We start from the raw sequence: 22871 nt of genomic DNA, 5'->3' as shown, positions 1-22871 counted from the left end.
AGACGGCAGACGGGCTTACGGAACACGGGCCAGAAAAAGGAAGAGAAAGACTTTAAAACGAGAGTGGAGGCGACACTTGGATCAGGCCAACGATAACAGAACAGCAAGACACAGAGCCGACGTGGTAATGAGAGGCTGCCGGACAAAATGGCGTCCAACGAAGGAGGGAAGGGGGAGCAGTCGAGATAGGGTGTTCCGTACCTATCTTAGCGTATCAGAGTGTACAGTACCCATTGGAGTATTGCTGTCCTGTTGAAAAGTTTAACCCGTTGGGCAGTGCAGGACAATACATGTGGGATACTTTCATGTGTTAGCCGCGGCCAGCGGAAAAGTGGCTCCTCCTGGTACCAATGATGTTGCGCTTTAGCGACACCCGACTTGAAGACTTCAATTTGGCCCAATTGAATTGATCCTTATGTCAATCGAGACGCGCTAGTCAGGAGGTCACTGCGGGAAGCATCCATACGAAGTACATGGCCATAATGTTACCCTGCAGAAAAAATACGAGTTACGGTGCAGAAGATGTGGTGATGCTGGGTATTGTTTTAAGGTTGTTTATTGACAAACAGATAAGCCTAATTGCATCATCCGCTTTCTTCATTTTGAAGTCTGAAGATGGCGCGATAAGGGAAGAAAAAAAGTGAAGAGGTGCCCTCAAGAGAATAAAGAGACAAAAAAAAAAAAAAAGGACCGAGGTGGTGGCAATCTCAACTCTTAAGTACCTTAGGTAACCAAAAAGTGGTCTGGAACAGGCTGCGGAATACCGCACCGGTAATCTCAACAGGGAGCAAATCGGATGAGAATGGGGAACCACATAGGCAAGTTTATTCATGATCATCTTGCCTAGTTTAGAAATCTCGACGTTTTAGTTGGCTGTCTTTCCATTTGGCGCGGACTTTAAAGTCTTACCACATGTCACTGTGTTTTTTTCTACACACAATTGCCGTGTTGCTCTGCATGCCGGTACTTGGCCCGTGATGACAAACTGCAAACCGACACCAAAGGCGCCAGTGACACTCAGCACTCTTGAATGAATTGAACTTTTGCATCTTCATACACCTCCAGGTAAAGTTTCTGAAGTTGGCAATTGTCAATTCCAATTCTGGACCGCCTATAGATCGAGCGGCGCATGCAATCTCTCAACTACGCAAAGTCTCTGGCCGCTGTATACAGGCCACTTACACTGGGCGTAGCTCAACTGAACCTTTCACCACCAACCTTCAGCACATACTCATTCGCGGCAATGGCGGCCACACGGCGATCCGCGCGCATCAGCAACAACAAGGCAAGCACTCAAGAAGCGGCCGAAGCAGCGAAGACTACCGCAAACCCAGCCCCAATTGCTCACAAGGAGAACAAGAGAAAGAGAAAAGCAGCTCCTGAGCCCGAGCCCTCGGCGCCCAAAACACCGACCAAGAAGCAGCGCCCAATTGCTCCCCCCTTAACACCCACCACCAGCGTCCTTGACCTCAATGGGACCAAAGGCACCGCCCACAAATCCGTCACTCGCCTCGCAGACCCCAGATTCTCCAATGCGACGCTGCTGTCTCCGGAGACATCACGAATAGTCGCTTCGCGCGATGTGGAAGCGGTGTCACCGTCAAAGGTGCCGTCAATTGGTCTCAAGCCTACGACCACGGCCACAATCCTGCAGGAGGCATGCGACCATATGATCAAGGTTGATGAGCGAATGAGGCCCTTGGTTGAGAAGCATCACTGCCGCAGCTTCTCTCCTGAAGGACTGGCGGAGAAGATTGACCCGTTCGAGAGCCTGGTAAGCAGCATCATATCGCAGCAGGTCTCCGGCGCGGCAGCCAAGTCCATCCAGAACAAATTCATTGCCCTCTTCTACCCCCCTGAGGATGGCGATGCGTCTTCTCAACCTGCCGATGGCGACGCTCCATCCAAGCCCAAGCAGAGATTCCCGATCCCATCCGAAGTTGCGGCATGCTCAATCGAGCGGCTGCGCACCGCCGGCCTCTCGCAGCGCAAGGCAGAGTATGTGCAGGGCCTCGCCGAGAAGTTTGCCAGCGGCGAAATCACGGCCAAGATGCTCCACGATGCGCCATACGACGAGCTCATGGAGAGGCTCATCGCCGTTCGTGGGCTGGGCAAGTGGTCCGTCGAGATGTTTGCCTGCTTTGCCCTCAAACGAATGGACGTCTTTTCCCTGGGCGACCTGGGCGTTCAGAGAGGCATGGCTGCCTTTGTTGGACGAGATGTGGCCAAGCTCAAGAGCAAGGGAGGCAAGTGGAAATACATGTCGGAGCAAGACATGGTGGAACTGTCGGACAAGTTCGTACCGTATCGGAGTTTGTTTATGTGGTACATGTGGAAGGTTGAGGAGACTGATGTGAGTACTATGGAGAAATAAGCAGCACGTTCTATGTGTGTACGTGTGATTCCTAGCTGCATAAAGCAAGGTAAGTTAGATAGTTCATACTATGGTCGGATTTATAGCATGGGATGGGTCTTTTAAAGTAAGGTATTAATAGCATTTTCAACACGAACTTTAAAGAGGAAATTGGCGAGCCCGCACACCCATCGTCACTTTAATCTACGAGGGAATGCGTCCTAAATTTTAGGTTCAGGACGGACTTGAGCAAACTCAGGAGTGAATCCAGGCTCTCATATGTGTCCATTGATTTGATTGTCTGCAAGTGCCATGTCCACGGTATCACTCGCCAAATCTTATTCTGGACCCGGAAGCCAAGCTTGTTTAGACCTCGATGCGTGACGGCTCGGCGCGGATGACACGTGCAGCCGTCTGACATAAAAGGGGACTGACTACATTCTGAGTTACATGTATCCGGGGCCGGGCCGTTTGATCTTACACGAGTCAAAATCGCTGGTGATAAGGGATTATGTCAAGATTAGGTATGCCGCATGCGGGCATATGAAGATAGGGCGTAGAAGCAATTGATGTGCCTCAAAGCAGGAATAGCGGCGTTATTCGTCTTCTAATTAGAGAGTTTCAAGGTGAGCTGTAATACGGAATCTGGATTATGGCATTTGCGGAGTAGGTACTCGTATTTTTCCTGTCGTACAGAGTACGGACCATCCGCGTCGACCTCCTTTGTGTACCTTGTACCGGCACTGCTCGTACTTTTTTTTCGGCACTTCGTATCAAGATGCTGATTCTCGAATTACTTGAAAGACCGTCTGTACCTGGACTTCGTATTAAGATGATGAGGTGATGAGGTGATGAGGTGAAAAGAGTGTGCAAGGCACGGATATACTTGGTTTGGCCAGCATCAGCTTGGAGTAAGAAAGGCTCTGTGTGATTGGACCACAAACTGCTTGGACCTGTGGTAGCTGCCATTAGGGATGACGCGTGGCTACAGTATCCTAAATTAGAAGTGTAACCCAAAACAATAACAATGCAGCTTTTAGCTTTATCGTTCAGTAACACAATGATAGGTTGCTCAACAAGAGGGGGTGTTTGCATCACTGGGATTGCTTTTTGCGGTTGTATCATGATGCCCTCATTGTACATGATACGGAGCACAGTCTTGGCCGCTAATGGCGGGGATTGGCTGTGTCCCGCTTGATGGGTTGTCAACTGATATCTAATAATACACCATTATTTGGCCAGCAAGATCCCCATCGGACTTTTGATGCCCAAATTGACCAATGCCATGGAGCTCTCCGCGTACCTCGAATGTTAGAGTTCTCGTATCGCATCTGGATGAGTTGGTTCGGACACTATTGGAGGTTGGGTAAGAAGGTGTGGCACACCACCATGCCAAGAAGCCACAACGACTAAGGCCGCCGTGACGGGCCAATGCGTCAATGCATGATTTTGAGAATTGCCCTCGTCATCGTTCGGCATCAATTGCCCGGCCGGCGTTGCCGTGGAGCCGGTGCTGCTGAAGGAAACAATCACAATCACCTAAGCAATCACGAAAGGATGAAACACTTTTCAACTGCTGAAGAAAGGAGTACCGATAGTGCAACTATGCTCAGAGCGGAGTATGCGCTCCGGGTTGATTAGAGCATGGAGCACGAGGAAATATACTGTCCATCTCCGTACTGTACGATACACTAGGCCGCCAACTGGCTGGAACTAGCCATGCACGGAGGATGCAGCCCAGGATTGATGTTGCTAGGCTGACGGGACTCCTTGCGTGACTCCTCGGTAGTGTTTTGAAACTCCTCGTACCGGCCCTCCGACTAATCTTGCTAGCCATCGAGCGAAGGGAACAAAAAAAGGAGAACCAGCGGGAAACTTTGCTTGTCCATGGCCGAAAAATCCGCGCCAGCTGCAGACGAGCTTCTGCGCAAGGTGATGTGGGCTGCTGAAGGAAGCCGTGCCAGGGGCGCTAACAAATTCAATTGAAGCATTTCCACTGACGATCCCTGTTAGCTCTGCACATGGCTGCTGAGACGGTGCTTTGGCGAAGCCGCGAAGCTGTCCTAGTGCTGCTAGCGGTTGGTGAACATTGGAGTGGCGCACGACGATACGATCTGCAGCGACGACGTCGTGGTGATGATGATGGGAATGATGGCATTCGATGCGCATCGCATGCATGCGGATCATATCGCATATCGTACTGTACAGTGTGAAGGAAATCAATGGTGTAGTGAAGACGAGACATGCACTCGGCCCAAGATTGCAAGTAGCAGGTCGGCCCATGGATTGTTCGATTACGGGCCTTGCCAAGCGCCTCCCGAGGTGAGATTCTTATTACCGTCCATGATCAAAGTGGTACATGGACGCATGCGGGAACGCCGTACCTACATGTGTACCTACATGTGTACCTTGTGCGTACTGCCCGTAGCGGTAAAGGGCCAGGCACGGAGGGCCGTTTCTGTTGATATTACCTGCCCGACCGGTCTAGCGAGGAGCTGCGCGCAGCTTTCTGGATACCCGTGGACATGTACGGAGTACCTGACGCGGGGAGCTGCTGCGAGTCAACGTTGCCGGTGCCTTGCAAATAAGCAGGTACAAGTCCACAGCAGGGAGCTGATGCTTGCACTGTCTGTCTCTCGGTAGCAAGGACGGCCCCGTCGATAATATAAGCAAAAAAGACGGACGGCACAAGTTGGTCTGGCGCGCTTCAAAACGAGCTCCGTATGCAGCGCACGCGCGTGCACGGAGTACCGGCCACTGCTGTTTCGGGGGAAAGAGAGCACATCAATGTGCTTTGCAGTACAGTGCCGTGTGGGATTAGAAGTGGCAGCAGTAATAGGGCTATACGAGTACTGCTAATTGCTATCTGGACTCCCGTATTGCTCTTATTCCACCTATACACGCATCCCAAATGTTAATCTGCGTCAAGTGCCCCATCCGGCGCCACTGCCATCTAGTTAGTCTACAGTATCAATCCAATTCTGCCGCCAGCCGAGCATCATTGCCTTGTTTTCCCTCGCCCATTGCAGCTCGGACGGGGACAAATTTCATTAGATTGATGGCAAATTATGGAGATGAGGCGCGGTGGGGCGGCCTGCCCTTCCAACCCTTCCAGAGGCTGCCCGTCCCACCCACACCCCCTAGAGCTCCATTCCCAGGGGACATTTGCGGCCTCTCTCCCCTGGCCGGCCCTGTATCCGGCCTGTGGTTGGTGCACGAGGAAGCTCTCGCGCAAGCAGGGGGTGCCGCTTGGTTTCGTCCCAGGAACAGGTTCTTCTTCCCTTTTCTCTCCTTCTTCCTCGCTTTCGCTTTCTCTCTCTTGTTTCTTGCTCTTGCTGTTGTCCGTCGTCTCGTCGTCGTCCTGCTTCAATTCCTGCCACTCGTTATCAGGCCAAGCAATTTGCGCTATAGCTTTTTATTCACACCATTTTTCTTCCCACCCCATTCCAACTACAGTCTTCCAGGCCAACCAGTAGCCTTATTTTGACCACCATCTTTTGAGACATCTCTACCCCGTTGCCCAGGAACGTTTCCAGTTTTTCTCCCGTCGTGTCAGGAAAAAGATCGACTCTGCTACAAGGTGTGTGAGCTCTCCTGGTTTCGCTTGTTTTGTGTATTTTGTGGTGTGCGCGTTGCATTACCTCGTTGCTGCTCCTCCAACCTCCGTTTCACCTGGCACTGGCACCTGTCATTGTCACTGGCACATTGCAAACTTTCCTCTGCTCTTCTCCTTCCACGCACATTTGATATTGCCGACTTGCTCGATTTGCGCCTCAAAGCTTGCTGCTGGTTCTCCGGTTGCGATTGCGCTCTTCTGCTCTCCAACAACACGCTCCCCCCTTATTTGGCACAAATCAACGCCTTTCCTTCCCGGACTCGCCTGTTGCCGTTACGAGTGGAAATATTTAGACACCTGGGCCATTGTTCGAGCGATCGAGAACTGGATTCCGTCAACATCTTTTTGTCTCGTCTCGTGCCTTTTGGACCGGTTGCATAGTTTAAACGCCACAGTCAGATACCCCCTATTTGCGCCAGCTTCACGCCTCGAATCGCGACACTGCCATCTTCACATTTCATTTTTCATTATTTTGACGCGTTTTTGGTGCACGCTTGCTAACTTTCGTTCTTTCTATTAGATCAGAATGCATTCCTCCAAGCTCTTCTCAGCCATCCTGGCTGCTGGCGCCGCCAGCGTCGTCTCTGGTAAGATCCTTTGCGCTCTGTGGTATCATTGCAAAATGCTAACTCGACTGTAGCTGCCTCCAGCGCCTGTTCCAAGGACATCAAGGTCACCACGCCTAACCCTGTCATCTCCTGCGATACCGTTGACGCCAACATCATCGTCGATGAGTCCGTTGCTGGTGACCTGATTCTCAACGGCCCCAAGACGATCACTGGTGATCTCATCATCAACAATGCTACCCAGCTCATTTCCGTCCAGAGTATCACAATTGCCTCCATTGGTGGCAACTTCGAGCTCAACGGCCTCGAGCTCCTGAGCTCTGTTAACATGCAGGCGCTCAAGACCTTGAACAAGTTGAACATGATCAAGCTTCCCCAGCTTAACACTCTGGTCTTTGGCACTTCTGGTGTCACCAAGGCCAACGACATCCAGGTTACCGACACCTTCCTCAGTGATCTTAGCGGTCTCAACATCAACAGTGTTGACTCCCTTACCATCACCAACAACAACAAGCTGACCGCCTTCAACTCCGACCTGGTCAACATCACCACCCTTCTCAGTGTTACCAGCAACGGAAACAACATGGAGATCAACATGACCAAGCTTCAGTCTGCTGCCGAGATTCAGCTTTCTAACGTCAAGAGCTTCGTCGTTCCTAGCCTGAAGACCATCACCCAGTCCCTCAAGTTCGACACGAACCCTTCGCTCACTACTTTCAGCGCCAAGAACGTCACCTCCATCGGCGACAGTGTCACCTTCATCAACAACAACAAGCTCACCAACGTCTCATTCCCCCTCTTGACGTCTGTTGGTGACTTGACTGTCCAGAACAACACTGCCCTCGATGCCGTTGAGGGTTTCCCTAAGCTGCAGACCGTTGCTGGTGGTGTCATCCTCCGCGGTAACTTTGACACGTGAGTAGCCAGACCGAGATTCCCAGACGTATGTATATGCTTGATCGCTGACCGTTGTATCTTTCTATAGTGTTGAGCTTCCCGCTCTCAAGGACGTCAAGGGCGGCTGCACCGTCTTCTCTACCACCGACATTTCTGCTTTCTGCGGTTTCTTCGATGACGCCAAGAAGAGCAAGATCATCCAGGGTCAGGAGTCCTGCAAGAGCAACGTTAAGGCCGCCAATGAGGGAGGTTCCGACGGTGACTCCAGCACTTCCAGCGGCGGCAAGGGCAGCAGCAGCGACAACAGCGGTAACGGCACTGACAACGCTGTCGCTGCCCTCAACGTCAACAACGTCCTCCTGGGCGTCTCCGTCCTTGCTGGTATGGCCCAGCTGTGGTAAAAAGTTTCGGAGGATGATGGGTCGGAATTTGGCGTCAATCTCTGTTCTCCCAGATGTTTTTCTGTTTTCTTTTAGCCAACACATTGTGGTTTCGTCAACCTCCCCCACGCCTTGGCTGTCAACTCATATGTGACCGCCCCTTTTGTGTGTGTCCGCGGCACTAACGCTAGAACTTAATAATGGAAATGTACTTCAAAATGTCGCCACGCTCCTTTTATCCTTTCGACGAGCATCGACAATGATGCATGACGCACAAGCTGCATTGCCTGTGACAATTTGGCTATCACTGGCGAGCTCGAGACTTGAAAGGATTTTACGTGTGTACGGTTACTGGTGATATTCTATCACGATTTGCACCTCTCTTTAGACTTTCTTTACCGGTGTTGGTGTATGTTAGACTTAGGGTACTTTTTATACCACTTTTTGCCTTTGTTTTTATTAAATCAACTTTGCCTAATTACCCATGTCTACCTTGCTCCGTGCCTGTGAAAAAGAAGTGTAGTCGTTTGCGATGACTATTAAATAAGTGCCCTGTCCTAAACCTCATGCTGTTGCATCCACGTAGATGCCTTGTTCAAATCTCTCAGAGTCGTAAAACTTTGGGATGATAGTGTTGCCATTAAAAACACGCCCGTCCAATTCATTGACTGCCTGTTGCTATTGTGTTAGTCCGAGATAGCTTGAGTGATTGGCCGTTTAGCTGTTTGAAGATGTAGGTGACTTACTCGCAATGCGGATACTTGGTCCGTGAATTTGATAAAGACTTGGCGAGTGTCCACGTCAATGTATAGTCTCTCGACTCGCCCATACTATATACCGCACATTATTAGCCATCAATTGCCTCTTCGCATAATATATCAGGAAGCCGTTGCTCTTTCTTACCTTTTCACCGCACTCCCCGCCGATTTCCTGGCCCAGGCCGTCGGCGATCTCAGCCTCGAGGTCGGGCATGTTCTCGAGCATGTTCTGGAGGACAATGACGTCGCTCATGACGCCGAACTTGCCCGTCTCTTCTTTACGCTTGCCGCCGAATATCTTGCCCTTGTTGGCGGGCTCGGCCCAGCCGCCGCCGTCCGCGTCGGCCTTTTTGCGCCTCTTTTCCACCTGGACGCGGAGCGGGTTGAGGATGCCGGATTCGTTGGCGCCGAGGGCGCTGCCCTTTGTCCAGCCGTATTTAGACATGAGGCGTTGCGCGAAGCCGACTTGGCCGGGGCGGTTGGTTCGCGGCTGTTCGGTGTCGTCGTCATCGTCTTCGGCGCGGTTAAAGCTGGGCGGTGGTGAGTAGCCTTCGTCTTCGTCGCCGTTGGTGTTGGTTGGTGGGGTCTGGGTGTAGCGGACGGGAGCTTTGGATATTGTAGTGGATTCTGAGGGTGGTGGTGGAGGAGGAGCATAAGATGGGTTATTGTTCGTTTGAGGGGGAGGCGGTGGAGGAGGTGGTGATGGTTCGAAAGGTTGAGGCGAAGGAACTTGTTGGGTTGTTGAGAGGGCGAGACGACGGGCATAGGCGTCGTCTGCGGTTTCGTCTTGCGGTGGAGCAGCTGGGGGAGACCTTGGAGGCGGCGCAAAGGAGTATGAAGCTGGTGGCGCAAACTGATCTGTAATATGAGTTAGTCCTGTCCGACCTGTTTCTCATAATAACGGCGTGGGTGAGCTTACTTGAGGGTGCTGCACGGGTTGCCTCCTCTTCTGAGTCTGAGATGTCACTCTCTTCCTGGCGCTTTCGGTGTCGATATAACAATCCCTTCCACTCTCGCACTTCCTCTACCTTTTCTTCGCTTTTGAGAAACTCGTCCACGTTTGTCGGTCTCGATGGATCGTACATCTCGTCCCAGTCTGTCTCGAACTGCTCCTGCCTCTTCTTCTTCTTTCTGCGACCGCCTCGTTGGCGCTTCTCTCCAACGCCGTACATCCATTCATCTTCCTCCGTTACCGCCCAATCAGCAAGAGTGCTCTGATGTGGTATTGACTGCGCAGCTCCGGGAGCTGTTGTGGTAGTTGCTGGGGCTGCGGTGGGCGCAGTCCTTGGGATCGCTTTGGGGAATGTCGGCTTGGCTTTGGGCTGTTTTACTTGTGGACGCCGTATGGGTTGAAATTGAAGCGCGGGATTGAGGGGCTTCTTCGCTGCTTGTTCATCTGCTGCAGGCGCGCCTTGCTTGTATGTCACTGGCGCGGAGGAGATGGTAGCTGATGGAGAGGGATCGTTGGGATCGAGTAGGTTGTCGTAGAGGGAGAGTCCTCGCGGCGGAGGAGCCGCCATGTTGCCTGATAACAAAGGCTACTTAGCTATGATGATTTACTCTGAGGCATGAGCTGAGTAGAATTGAGTAGTAAAAAGAAGAGAAAAAAGTAAGCTTTGAAACGCGACAGAACTTGGAAATATTCAGAAGTGTAATCGGCCACACATTATTAGCAGCAGTAGGTTAGTAGTCTATCTGCTGTGCGATCAATTAGTGGCTGAGAGCTATGTATGGCGCGGTCCGGCAAAATATCGGCACGCCATCACTTAATCGCAGCTCTGGTGAATTGCCAGCTTGAGCTGCATATCACCCCTCCAACCAACCCCACCAAAATTTCCCCCATCCATCCGCCTCAATATATCAGGTCACTCTACCTTGGACCATAGCATCTGGTGTGGCTTGGGGAGTACGTCGAGTCACGACATTTCTTTTTTTCTTCCTTTTCTTCCTCACCATCTAACTCGACCTTAGACAGTTGCAGGCAGACTGTCCTTGAGCATCTCGTTGATCTACGCGTTTCTTTCCGCCACTCTCAATCCACGAACCCGATAGTCCGATTATCCAACATCTCCAGAATGTCTGACCTCGCGAGTCGCATTACGAAGCCTGACGAAGCGGTTCAGGCCGAGACTCAACCCGAAGCTGATGCTCCGGCCGCCGATGCTTCTGTCGCCGAGGCTCAGAATGACGGTGCCATTGAGGAGCTCGGTGGCTCTGGCCTGCAGGAGCCTGAGTGGGATGTCGAGGTCTCCCTTAGCGATCTTCAGAACAACGAAGCTACACCTTTTCACTCTGCCACGCAATGGGAGGATATGGGCCTGTAAGATTTAAATTGCTTTTGTAATGTTGGATATTTGCTAACATGTGGCAACAGTTCCGAGGACCTCCTAAAGGGCCTTCTGGCTCTCAAGTTCTTGAAGCCTTCGAAAGTTCAGGGAAAATCTCTTCCTCTGATGCTTAGCGATCCTCCGAGGAATATGATGGCCCAATCCCAATCAGGAACTGGAAAGACCGCAGCGTTTGTTACTGCCATTCTGTCGCGTGTCGATTTCAACAACCCCGATCAGCCTCAAGCCCTTGCCTTGGCACCCAGCCGAGAGCTGGCTCGTCAGATTGAAGGTGTCATTGGTGCTATTGGTCGCTTTATCAAGCCCCTCAAGGTTGCCGCGGCCATTCCAGGTGCTTTGCCCCGTGACCAGCCAGTTCGATCTGCAGTCATTGTTGGAACACCCGGTACTGTCATGGACGTCATCCGACGAAGACAGTTGGATGTCTCTCAGCTCAAGGTTCTCGTCTTGGATGAGGCCGACAATATGTTGGATCAGCAAGGAATGGGCGACCAGTGCTTGAGAGTCAAGAAGTAAGGCTGTTCTGGAACAAAGTCAGTTAAAGAAATGAGAGATGGCTAACCTGTGGATATAGCATGCTGCCCAAGTCTATTCAGATCCTTCTGTTCTCAGCCACTTTCCCCGACAAAGTTGGCTCATATGCCCAGAAGTTCGCACCAAACGCCCACTCACTGAAACTCCAGCGCAACGAGCTTACGGTCAAGGGCATTTCGCAAATGTTCATTGACTGTGCTGACGACAATATCAAGTACGACGTTCTCTGCAAGCTTTACGGTCTTATGACTATTGGCCAGTCGGTCATCTTCGTCAAGGTATGTTGCCAACGGATCTTGAATCTTCAACTCGATGAAGCTTTTCTAACATACAAATAGACCCGTGAAAGTGCCAACGAGATCCAGAGACGCATGGTAGCTGATGGACACAAAGTTTCCGCCCTGCACGCTGCTTTCGATGGTAATGAAAGAGATGAGCTGTTGGCTAAGTTCCGACAAGGCGAGAACAAGGTTCTCATCACTACCAACGTCCTCGCCCGTGGTATTGACGTGTCGACCGTTTCCATGGTTATCAACTACGATATTCCGATGAAAGGCCGCGGCGATTCCGAACCAGATGCTGAGACTTACCTCCACCGTATTGGCCGAACTGGACGTTTCGGCCGTGTCGGAGTCAGTATCAGCTTCGTCTATGACAAGAAGAGCTTCGATGCCCTCAGCAGCATTGCCAACACCTACGGTATCGACCTAGTTCGTCTCGATACTGACGACTGGGACGAGGCAGAGGAGCGAGTCAAGGAGGTCATCAAGAAGAACCGAGCTCAGGCTGCTTATGCTCCAAGTGCTACGGACAACGCGGCCAAGGCACAGGCACCCTAGAAAGGTGACAACGACGCATGGATGACTTACTAAATTGGCGGCGATCCTCTTTGTTTCTTTTGTTCTTTGCTTTGCTTGATAAGAACGCCGCAATTTCGCACTTGATGATGGATGGTATGATAATGGGGTTTATACAACTGAATCTGTAGAGTGTGGCACGACAAGATACCAAAATTTGCAGAGTTGTGCCATTGCAGGACGGCTGAAAAAGCTAAAAAATGATAAATATTCTGCCTTTTCGTGGCGTTTATTCCACATCGTGCCTTTGTCCCTATCCTGCTAACAGTGAAGAACGAAAGACAATCTGTAAAATCGCCTTTATCACACATGAACGTAACCATCTCGCTCTGAATCACTGCAATTGATGGAAACACTGATTCGAATGTTTCACTCAGATTTGCATAGTTAATGCAACCGGAAGTGGATTCGCATAATTATTTTTCTAGAGTTGCATAACGGAATGCCGTAATCCGTACGCTGTGCTCCGTACCTTTGTAGCATTTGGATGGGGTAGGTCCGCGGTTCGTGGACCCACGTTGATTTTTCCAGCACATGACTCTGCATGCGAGTAGTTTTGACGGAGAGCTCGGTGGCGAAAATTCAGAGCCAGAAAAAGAGCTCTTGTCTTGAGTTTTACGGCCTACGAGTGTATACTTGGTGGACGATGAAGATAAAAATTCCACGCGCTGTATAGCATCGTCATATCTGTGATTTCCGTCTGCCTTCTCCTTTTACCTACAGTAGCTTACAACGGATCGGAAGAGGTTGGACACACCGGTGCAGGAATCGGAGCATTTCTCTGGTGGTTGGAGAGCATTTGCTGCCTTGCCGACCACCTCTTTTTTTCTGATCCTTCTCCTAAGTGGCTCACGTCATGCAGTGCTACACCACTAAGGCAGATGCATGTACGACGGATGTATGTCTGTAGAGAACTTACTCGTACGCAGAAAACAAACACTCGGCGCAGATAGTGTGTGAGATACATGTGAAAGTATCAAGAGGGGTTGATGGGAAGGCTGGCGCGTGCATGGGTCTGGGCTTACAAGAGGGTTGGATATTCTGCATGTAATTAAGTGATTGGTATGTCAACGGAGGAGCGGGCAGATGTTACTCGTCCTCTGCATTCTGTTAGAGGTGTAGTGCAGTATCAAGTCAAGTCCTTGGACCAGGTAAGCATAGACGATGGCTGGTGATGGATGCTGTCACACATCATGGATCATGGCTCACTCGTATCGCCGACGAAGCAGAGCATGGGAGCTTTTTGTCCCGCAAATTGAGCCATCATCCCCACCATTATGTCACTGTGCTGCACCGCCAAGACAGTGAAGAAGGCCAGGAAAAACCCACAGCAACAGAAAAAGAGAGGGAAAAAGAAAACAGAAAAAACTTTACGCGGTGAAGCATCTCACGTGTGGTTCCGGAGCTGCTCTGAGGATTGGCGCTCCCAAGTGCTTTCCCCCCACTCTTTTCAACTACCACCACACACCGCCTGCTAGAGAGCACTAGTCTTCCCATTTTCCGTTATTAGCACGCCTTGCATGATAGCGCACTTGAGCTTTGAGACACGACAGGGAAAACAAAGAGAGCCAAAGACAAGACAGCCAAAGGTTCCTTTCCTAGCACGAGCCCGGTGGCAAAACGAAACCCGTCTTGACGACTGTGCTTGTACGACAGTCGGCTGATATTTTCTTCGCCAGCAACAGTTGCCGCACCCTGGCCAGAGCTTGAGAATTTTCTCCCACGGAACCACCCCCTGTCAAGTGTCGGCTGTGGCTCCATCGCCGTAGCACCGGTTAGTCAAAAAGAACCAGCCTCTCCGAGACGGGCAGCGCATACGAGTTAGTACTAGGTAGCTTGGGGTGGCTTGACGGTTAGTACGTGGTGCGAATTCTCTTGTTTTTTCCATCTGGTTCTTGTTCGAGAAAAAGAAGGGGGCCTTCTGCAAGTCATGCTCCTCAAGCAAGTCATTTACTGTCCTCGCCAAAGAAATGAAAGAAACGACGACTTGCTCGATCAATCAAGGAATCGCCCTCCCAGATAATTAACGCAATTGCCCAATGCCGATAGATTCCGGGGTTGAGCTGCATGAGAACGACCGCGGGGCATCAAGAGGCGAGCCACGTAGCACGCATCCAGAGGGAAACCAGTCACAACATGCATATCCCTCCAGCCTTCGCGGACGCATCCTCACACGCTAGGTCCTGCACGGTGGGCGGTCTTTGATATCGCTCAGAAGCTGGAGCCACTCGGCCCACTGCTAGCCAGCTCATCTGGCCGCCTTTCCTCATGATTGCTGTTTGCCTGTGTGTCTGATTTGCCCGCCGGTGCTTAATCCCACTTTTCGTTGGTTGATCATGCATGTTCCATTTTCGTTGCGTCGGGCACCTATCCTGTCAGCCCGTGCGAATTCAAGTCATGTCTCAACCCGCAAATGCGGCCGGCTGGCGACAAGGCCACCTGCTGAGCCCAATCGTAGAGCGGCGTGGCGGGCGGAAAACGACTTGCCTCTGCCAATTGGGCTCGCATGATTGCTATTCAGCCGTCGTGTGGGTATGGATCTCTGTTGCAAGGGGGGCTCTGGACCGGAATTTGTGTACTCTTGGCCTGCTGGGCTCCGCATCGTCAATCTTCTCTGGTTCGCTTGTGGACGGCCATGGGTGTTTTTTTGACATGGGACGTGCTTTTTTGGATGGGCCCATGCAGCTCGAGGAGACAAGGCTCCAAGTGGTGTCATCTCAAAGCCTTTACTGACTTCCCACCTGTTCGCAGGTTTTAGAGAGGAAAAAAAAAAAAAACCTCCTGCATCATACATAACAAACTACACTCTGAAACCCGTCATCATCCGTACCAATAGGCTGCTACATTCGCTTTGAAGCAGCCACAGACAGCCGTGTCCTGAAGCGCCAAGGCCCAAGAGACCGGCCGTTTTCCTTATTGGCGCTTTCCACCTGCATCTGTCGGATAATCTGATTTCAGTGCAGCTTGTATGGAGGTCGATAAAGCAGCCGTGCCCCAGCTCGCTCAGTCCGAGGTCTCTGAGGTCGACAGGGCAAAGGAAGTATGAGCACCGCCCAAGAAGTCGAGTACTGTCCCGTCAGGACTAACATAGACTTGTCCAATGTACAGTTCTCCGATTTTTCCAATGTCCAGTACTTCGAAAAGAATGACTCCGAGGTCGGGTCCAAGGTGTCAGTAGACAACAAAGGTAATTGGCGACATTCACCCAGAGCGCATTTCTTCCAATATCTTCCAATGCTAATTTTGCGGCAGAAAATGATGCCCCTCAAGATTCGGCCGCGGCTGAAGAGCAGCCTGAAGAGGCCGAGGTAGATGGCGAAGTTGCGGCAGAGCCCACTTCTTCCAAGAACAAGAAGAAAAAGAAGAAGAAGAACAAGAACAAGAGCGAAAGCCAGATAACTTCGCCTATAGAGTCCTCCGAAAGCTTTGCAGCTGAAGTCAAGGCTGAGGGGGAAACCGCCGAGACGGCAGAGCAAGACACAACAGTTACCCCTCCTCCGGAGGAGTCAAGTCAGGTGGTCGAAGACGAGGCTAAGAAAGACAAGAAGAAGAAAAAGAAGAAGAAGAAGAGCAGCCCCAAGAACTCGGAGACAGATGTGGCCGAGGATAGCGCTCTTGATCCCGCCCAGCCTCCATCGCCACCAGCCACCGACGAGGGAAGAGGTGAGGATGAGGCTACTCCGGTTGTAGAGGAGAAGACCGAAGCCGCAGTTGCGGAGCCTGAGCCTGCTGTCGAAACCGCGAAGGAAGAGACCGCAGCTGAGCCCGAACATTCGGATGAGGCCGCCCCTGTTTCCGAAGAAGTCAAGGCCGAAACGGAATCCGAAGCTCACCACGAAGATGCCAAGGTAGCTGAGGAAGAGGCTAAGACTACGGAAGATGCAGCCGCTGTTTCTGCAGAGCCCGAGCATGCGGAGCCCGAGTCGGAAACCGCTAAGGAGCCCGAGCATGAGCAGGAGCACGAGCACAAGGAGGAGCATGAGCATGTTCCCCAGGAAACCGAGGCTGAGAAGGAGCCAGAGGCTGTGCCTGCTGTTCACGAGGATGCTCATGTCGAAGAGTCTCACGAGCCGGCGGAAACACACGATGAGAAGCCAGCCGAGGAGCCTACTCACACAGAAGATACCCAGGCACCAGTGGTGGCCGAAGAGCCCGCCGAGCATGAGGAGACTGAGACATCAGAGCACAAGGATGATGTCCACGTTCCTGAGCCGGCTGAGGCTGAGAAAACGGAGGAGCATCATGCTGAAGAAGACAAGCCCTCAGAAGATGTGAAGCCTGCTGAGGAGGTCGCACCTGCTCACGAAGAGGAGAAGCACTCCGAAGACGTCCCATCTACCGAAGAGACGAAGCCCATCGAGGAGGAAAAGTCTACTGAGGAAGATAAGCCCGCTGAAGAGGTCGCACCTGCTCACGAAGAGGAGCACGTCGAAGAACAACACTCTGAAGTGCCCGCTACCGAGGGGACGAAGCCTGCCGAAGAGGTTGCTCACGTCGAAGAGGAGAAGCACACCGACGAGGCTGCGCCTGCTGAGGAGGAGAAACACTCTGAAGAGGAGAAGCCTTCCGTCGAGGAGCACACCGAGGTTGAGAAAGACACCGCTGAACCTGAGGCCAAGGAAGAGCCTGCTGCCGAGCCTGTCGTCGAGAACCACCATGAGGAGACCTCTAAGGAGGCTGAAGAGCATGTCACCGAAGCAGCACACGAAGAGCCTGCCAAGGAACATGAAGAGTATGCTGAAGCCGCAAAGGACATCGCTACGGAGGAGATTCCCGCTCACGAGGAGGAGAAGGCACCCGAGACTGCGGAGCCCGAACACCACGAGGAGGAAAAGACTCCTGAACCACACTCTGATGCTGCACCCGCTGTTGACGACGTCGTTGCCGAAGAGCAGACTCCTTTGACTGAGGAGAAACATGATGACTCCGAGAAGCACGAAGAGTCTCCTGCTGAACACGAGCACGTCGCCGCTGAGGTGGAGACCAAAGCCGAGGAAGTCGAGGAAACTCCCAAGGAGGAGGAACCCGTTGAAGAGGCTCCTAAGGACGTGGCCGAGTCTCATGAGCCTGTCCACAGCGAGGAGGCTAAACACGACTTGACTGAAGAAGCTGAGCCAGCTCATGAGGTCGAACAGTCTCACGACACCGAAGCTGCCAAAGAGGAGACTCACGAGGAGCACCATGATGTCGAGACCAAGGCGGAGGAGGCTGAGCCTGAGTCCGTGGTCGAGGATGTCAAGGAGCCTGTCGAGGCACACGCCGAGACTGAGGAGACTTCTCACGAAGAGGCCCCTGTCGAGCAATCTGTAGTTTCTGAGGAGCACTCAGTTCCTGCTGAAGCTACTGAGTCTGAAGTCTCCAAGGTCGAGTCTGAGGTTTCTCATGCCACCCATTCTGAGGTTGAGGCTAAGCCCGAAGTTGTCGAGGCTTCATCGGAAGTAACAGACCACAAGCCTGAGACTACTGAAAGCGAATCTACCCCTGAGGAACACGTTGCGGTGGCCGAGGCCGAGAGTGATGTTCAGAAGAATGTTGCTGAGCCTGAGCTCGTCACCGAATCCGAGGTCGCCACCGAGTCCGAGGCTGCTACTGAGTCTGAAGTCGCTGCCCACCCAGAGGTCGTTGCCCACTCTGAAGTTGCTACTGAGTCTGAGGTTGCTACCGACTCCGAGGTCGCTGCTCACCCTGAGGTCGCTGCCGAGTCCGAATTGGCCACTGAATCTGAGGTCGCCAAGTCTGAGCCCGTTGCTGAGTCTGAAGTAGCCACCGAGTCTGAGATCTCCAAGTCTGAGCCTGTTGCCGAGTCTGTAATTGCTGCGGAATCTGAGGTTGCTGCTCACCCCGAGGTCGCTGCCGAGTCCGAAGTAGCCACCGAATCCGAGGTCTCCAAGTCTGAGCCTGTTGCAGAGTCTGAAGTGGCCACTGAGTCTGAGGTCGCCCAGTCTGAAGTCGCTGCTCACCCTGAAGTTGTCGCCGAATCCGAGGTCGCCAAGTCTGAGCCTACCGAGTCTGAAGTAGCCACCGAATCTGAGGTCGCTAAATCCGAGGTTGCTGCTCACCCTGAGGCCGTTGTTGAGTCTGAGGTTGCCGCGGAATCTGAGGTTGCTGCTCACCCTGAGGTTGTCGCTGAGTCCGAAGTAGCCACCGAATCTGAGGTCGCCAAGCCTGAGGTTATTGCTGACTCTGAGGTTGCCACCGAATCTGAGGTCTCCAAACCCGAGGTTGTTGCTGAGTCTGAGGTTGCGACGGAGCCTGAAATCGCCAAGTCTGAGGTCGCTGAGGAGCACAAGCCAACTGAGCCCGTTGTTCCTGAACCTGTCGACGAGGAGTTCGAAATTATTGCCCCAGCTGAGGTTGAAAAGGAGATCGTCCACGAGGCTGATAGCAAAGAACCATCAGAAGTCCAGGCCACTTCAGAGCTAACGGAAGACTCCAAGGCTCCTCATGATGAAGAACTCTCAAAGGAAATTCCTAAGGAGGTAGAGGTTATCGAGGCACCTGTTGCTGTGCCAGCTGAAGCTGAGGAACACTCTACGGCTTCCGTTGTTGAAGAGGTGCCTGCTGAAGTCACCCCCGTCACTCCGGCAGTTGAAGCAGAGCCTGCGCCTGTTGTTGCAGAGAGCGAAAAGGCAATTGTGCCAGAGCCAGTGGAGGAGGTAGTGCAGCCTGTAGCTGCTGAGGTGGAGGCGCCCAAGAACGTTGAGGAAGAGGAGATCAAGGACACTATCGGTCCTATTTCAGTTGAGAAGAACGTGGTAGAGAAAGTCAGGAAAGGTGAGGAGCAGCATTCATTACATGATACCCCTGTTGATATTTCGGGACGGTTTGGTGACTCCACATCGGGTGAGGAGTCGAAGGACCACGGCGTTTTGGCGTTGAAATCGGAAGACATTTCGGAGATTCAGAGTCGGTCCTTGGGAGAGGAGGAGAAAGAAGATGCCAAGACAGGCGATCTTGAAGAGGCTGAGACACCAGCAGTCGAAGTGCCTGCTGTTTCTACCAAACCTGATGTGGAGGCCGTCTCTGAGCCGCTGCCTTCTCACGAAAAGGAAGAGGAGTCAGACAAGATTGCTCTCATCGCTGGGGCTGCCGCGGTTACTACAGCTGCTACAGCTGCTGTGGCGACTGCTGCTGTCATTCACCAAGAGTCTGACGACTCGAAGCGTGATATCTCGGCCGCAACTGAAGAAGGTGGGCTAAAGGGACCCGCTCAGGAGCCAGTTGCTCCCGCAGCGCCCGAAACCGAGGTGACTAAACGTGATGTGGAAGACAAAACCCCTAAACAAGAAGAAGCAGAGAGAGTGATTGTCCTCCCCGCGGAGGTTACGAAGCCCGTTGAGGAGCCCGTTGCAACCCGAGAAGCTGAGCCTTCAACGTCCAAGGCGCCAGTTGATGCGAAGGACACTGTGCCGACCCCCCAGGGAATCCCATCACATCAACCATCCAGCGAAGAGGCAACAACTTCAAAGACAGTGACAGCAATAGAACTCGATCAGGCAAGTAAAGAGATCACGAAAAGGGCGAAGCCTATTAAAGAGAACAAAAACTTACAGGATGTAGCCCAAGTCGACTATTCTGGAGGCACTGACAGCCTGGCTTTTGGCGCCGTTCGCATGGCTGACCCAACTCTTTGGAAAGAAGAGGGCGGACGAGTAAACGCATTCACCACGCCCGGATTGAGCCGTAGCATCGACAGGGAAGTGCTCGATGGACCTCGGTTTGCCGCAAAAGGTGGAGTGGTCGCTCAATCCGACGATGGATTCCAGGCAGGGGCTGTGATGAAGAGAGAGATGATGCCATTCCGTGGATTGGATCGAAACGCGGTCCCTTTGGAAGTCGCTGCCGCAACAAGCCATTATGTGCCCCCTTTACGATACCCTGCTCTTAACGCCGACGGTCACTACTCCTCGAGGTGGACGAACATGGCCTCCCCAGGCCCCTTGGTCTCTCCCTTTGAATATGAAGAAATGGTTCAACAAGATACTCCGCCTCCGCTGTCTCTTTCCGTGTTATTGGATGATGAGTTCAGAGTGCCGACTCCCGCCGCTGTGGTTCCTGAAAGGGCGACGACTGACAGGCTGAGGACTCGACTGCTGCGTCACAAGCATCAGATTCTACTTCACGACGCTGATGACGCAGCCGCCGCTGCTGTGGTCACTAACACCATCGCAGAGGCACCTAGGCCTGTCGCCCGTCTTTCGCTCACAGGCCTCCGCAACGGCGGGGACCTTCCTCATCTGGACCATCATCAGATGAAGTTGGATTCGGAGGAACTTCAGTCTCTAGCCGTCCCTACTACACGCAGGAGTATTAGTGATGATGAGGAAGATCTTCGTAAATCCATTGCTGACATTTTCACAGAGGATAGATCTAAGGAGCACATTTCCTCGAGTAGTGACCGGGAACGACACCGCAAGTATCGTCATTCTCGCCATTCTTCCCATTCCAGCCGGAATCGTGGTGAGGAAGAGGGCAGAGAATACAGAGAGTATAGAGAGAACAGAGAGAGCAAACATCGCTCATACGAATCCCAGGGGTCAAACTACCGCCGCTCTATTCCTGACAGTGGTAGTTCTCGTCCTGGTTCTGGGTCGTCCAAGTTAGACACGCCACCACGAACTCCTCGGCGGCGCCACAGCGGCGTTGTAGGCGAGGTTCCTGTGTCCTCCAGCCGGAGATATAGAACTCCAGAAGAGCAGGAGGCTCATGAACAACGTGAACAACGCAGAGCTCAGCGTCGTGCTGCCCGAGAGGCTGAGCGAATCGACAAGCAAGAAGCGCCCGAGGCGGTCAACGAAGGGTATGAAGGACACGAGCGGTATGAGCAGCCTCAACGCTATGATGAGCGTCGTGAACGACGTGAACACAACGAACACCGAGAACAACGTGACCATCGTGAACGCATTGAACGCTCTGACCGCCGTGACCGTTATGAACGTCCCGAACGCACTCAGCGCACTGAGCGTTTTGATCGGCCCGAGCGTTTCGAACAGCCTGAACCGCTCACCGACCGTGAAGTAATGGACGAGGGCTATGGCCGACCTGAGAAATATGATCGGCGTGAACGACATGAACGGCGAGAGCGCCGCGAACGCCGTGAGCGCCGTGAGCTCTACGAAAAGAACCTGGACCCTCAGCCCGAACCCTTTCCGGCTGTTGACGAGTTCCAAGATCCCGCACCGCCTCCGGCCCCTATCCCCGCTCCCCCAGAGCGTAAGGGCAAAGAGGTGGGCTTTGACTTGCCGCCTGAAGAGATCAAGCGCCATCGTGGTCGCTCGTTCCGTCAACGTTCAGGCAACTCTGGCTTTGACTACCCACGGGGGTCACAGTCTCCCGAAAAGAAATTCTTCGACATGAAGAATGCCCAGGGGGTGCTTCGCAAGTCATCCTCGCCGCCACCTCCAGATCAATTCATCTACGTGCCAGCTCGGGATTCTTCTCTTCCCGAGGAGATGCGGCCCAGAACACGCGACCGGGACGTTCCCCGGACCCGTGATCGCCGGTTGTCTGAGGTTACGTATGATAGACCTCGCGGGGGCCATTTCGGAGACTCTCCTAGGCAATCGGCGCCGCTCGACGAGGGCGACGATTCTGCTCGGCGAGCCCGTCACGAACGCAGGCGGATGAGGGAGGCTAGGGAGCAGGAGAAGAAGTCGGGAGGACTCAAGGGGGTATTCAAGAGGCTGTTTAATTGACTGGTAGACGATTGGGGCACATGGCAAATATGGCAGCGATGGAAAAGGAGCGCTCTTTTATTCAAACGACTTAATGAATCATGCGTGTATGGCTCATCTATTCTTCTTCATAGTTCTTTCCTGGCCATTAGGCTGGTTTATGCTAGTTATGTTCGCTTACGGTTAAATGAAGCAATTTGACATTGGGACTTTGATATCAATGACTATGAGATTTGTGCGTCAACTACGTATATTCGACTTACATGATATAGCAAGATGATGAAAATCTAACCCCCTTTGCAGCTCATGATCTTGACGGGGAGGCTGAAGCGTCAAGGCTGTTGGACGTTGAGGAGGTCACATGACTTTAGAGCTCCCAGCACGAACCAGAGCAAAGCGCTTTGTTTCGGAGCCTCGGCGCTAGTTGATCCGCCCCAGCCCTAATTCGGCAGCGCATTTTCGCAACGAGCCCACCGAAATTGGGCTAAAAAATTCACGAGGGAGAAAAAAGTTCGGTTTCTATCATCACTCCACACCCCCCGAACAAATACCAAAGGCGCAGGATTTGACCTCTTTGCGTTCTTCACGTCCACTCAACACCACCAATTATCAACAATGGCTCCTATCACTGTATGTACCACGTGAAAATGACATTTCTCATTTGCTTTGCTGTAGGCAGACAACTGCCCTCTTCTCTTTCTCTGCTGTCTTAGGGAAGACGAGAGAGAGAGGGGAGGGTGGTTGCGCTGCCGACGAGAAACCGACAAAAAGCAGTAGGCTGATGTGTAAATGTCATGATATAGAAGAAGGCGGGCAAGGCCCAGAAGCAGACCAAGAAGGTGAGTTAACAAAAGAAAAAAAAAAGAACATTCCGAGAAGCTCAAGAAG

General features: G+C 52.5%; 7 protein-coding genes across 7 annotated transcripts; 5 read left to right on the top strand and 2 right to left on the bottom strand.

The window, feature by feature from the left end:
- Positions 1 to 893: 893 nt before the first annotated feature.
- Positions 894 to 2603, top strand: M431DRAFT_508229 (hypothetical protein). Its single transcript, XM_024919083.1, has one exon. The coding sequence runs from the start codon at positions 1244 to 1246 to the stop codon at positions 2372 to 2374; it is 1131 nt and encodes a 376-aa protein (XP_024774488.1). The 5' UTR covers positions 894 to 1243; the 3' UTR covers positions 2375 to 2603.
- A 371-nt stretch (positions 2604 to 2974) lies between these two features.
- M431DRAFT_482008 (hypothetical protein) lies at positions 2975 to 3496 on the bottom strand (the record flags this gene model as incomplete). The annotated part of the gene is made up of 1 exon (XM_024916000.1): positions 2975 to 3496. The coding sequence occupies one exon, from the start codon at positions 3494 to 3496 to the stop codon at positions 2975 to 2977; it is 522 nt and encodes a 173-aa protein (XP_024774487.1).
- A 2780-nt stretch (positions 3497 to 6276) lies between these two features.
- M431DRAFT_143083 (hypothetical protein) lies at positions 6277 to 8232 on the top strand. Its single transcript, XM_024912655.1, has 3 exons — positions 6277 to 6556; positions 6610 to 7450; positions 7521 to 8232. The coding sequence occupies exons 1-3, from the start codon at positions 6496 to 6498 to the stop codon at positions 7831 to 7833; spliced, it is 1215 nt and encodes a 404-aa protein (XP_024774486.1). The 5' UTR covers positions 6277 to 6495; the 3' UTR covers positions 7834 to 8232.
- A 144-nt stretch (positions 8233 to 8376) lies between these two features.
- On the bottom strand, positions 8377 to 10090 carry M431DRAFT_5448 (hypothetical protein; the record flags this gene model as incomplete). The annotated part of the gene is made up of 4 exons (XM_024921170.1): positions 8377 to 8484; positions 8559 to 8642; positions 8716 to 9428; positions 9490 to 10090. The coding sequence occupies 4 exons, from the start codon at positions 10088 to 10090 to the stop codon at positions 8377 to 8379; spliced, it is 1506 nt and encodes a 501-aa protein (XP_024774485.1).
- Positions 10091 to 10396: 306 nt separating this feature from the next.
- Positions 10397 to 12542, top strand: M431DRAFT_143078 (hypothetical protein). The gene is made up of 4 exons (XM_024912654.1): positions 10397 to 10890; positions 10945 to 11430; positions 11493 to 11730; positions 11791 to 12542. The coding sequence occupies exons 1-4, from the start codon at positions 10646 to 10648 to the stop codon at positions 12289 to 12291; spliced, it is 1470 nt and encodes a 489-aa protein (XP_024774484.1). The 5' UTR covers positions 10397 to 10645; the 3' UTR covers positions 12292 to 12542.
- Positions 12543 to 15227: 2685 nt separating this feature from the next.
- On the top strand, positions 15228 to 17063 carry M431DRAFT_429652 (hypothetical protein). The gene is made up of 4 exons (XM_024915082.1): positions 15228 to 15496; positions 15562 to 16598; positions 16710 to 16809; positions 16896 to 17063. Exons 1-4 carry the CDS (start codon positions 15352 to 15354, stop codon positions 16898 to 16900), a joined length of 1287 nt encoding a protein of 428 aa, XP_024774483.1. The 5' UTR covers positions 15228 to 15351; the 3' UTR covers positions 16901 to 17063.
- A 2859-nt stretch (positions 17064 to 19922) lies between these two features.
- On the top strand, positions 19923 to 22004 carry M431DRAFT_84848 (hypothetical protein; the record flags this gene model as incomplete). The annotated part of the gene is made up of 1 exon (XM_024923480.1): positions 19923 to 22004. One exon carries the CDS (start codon positions 19923 to 19925, stop codon positions 22002 to 22004), a length of 2082 nt encoding a protein of 693 aa, XP_024774482.1.
- Between the last annotated feature and the right edge of the window lie 867 nt (positions 22005 to 22871).

Source organism: Trichoderma harzianum, assembly GCF_003025095.1.
Source record: "Trichoderma harzianum CBS 226.95 unplaced genomic scaffold M431scaffold_6, whole genome shotgun sequence".
NCBI classification, from domain to species: domain Eukaryota; kingdom Fungi; phylum Ascomycota; class Sordariomycetes; order Hypocreales; family Hypocreaceae; genus Trichoderma; species Trichoderma harzianum.
Note: the sequence above shows the minus strand (reverse complement) of the source record. Positions and strands in the feature narration are given on the sequence as shown.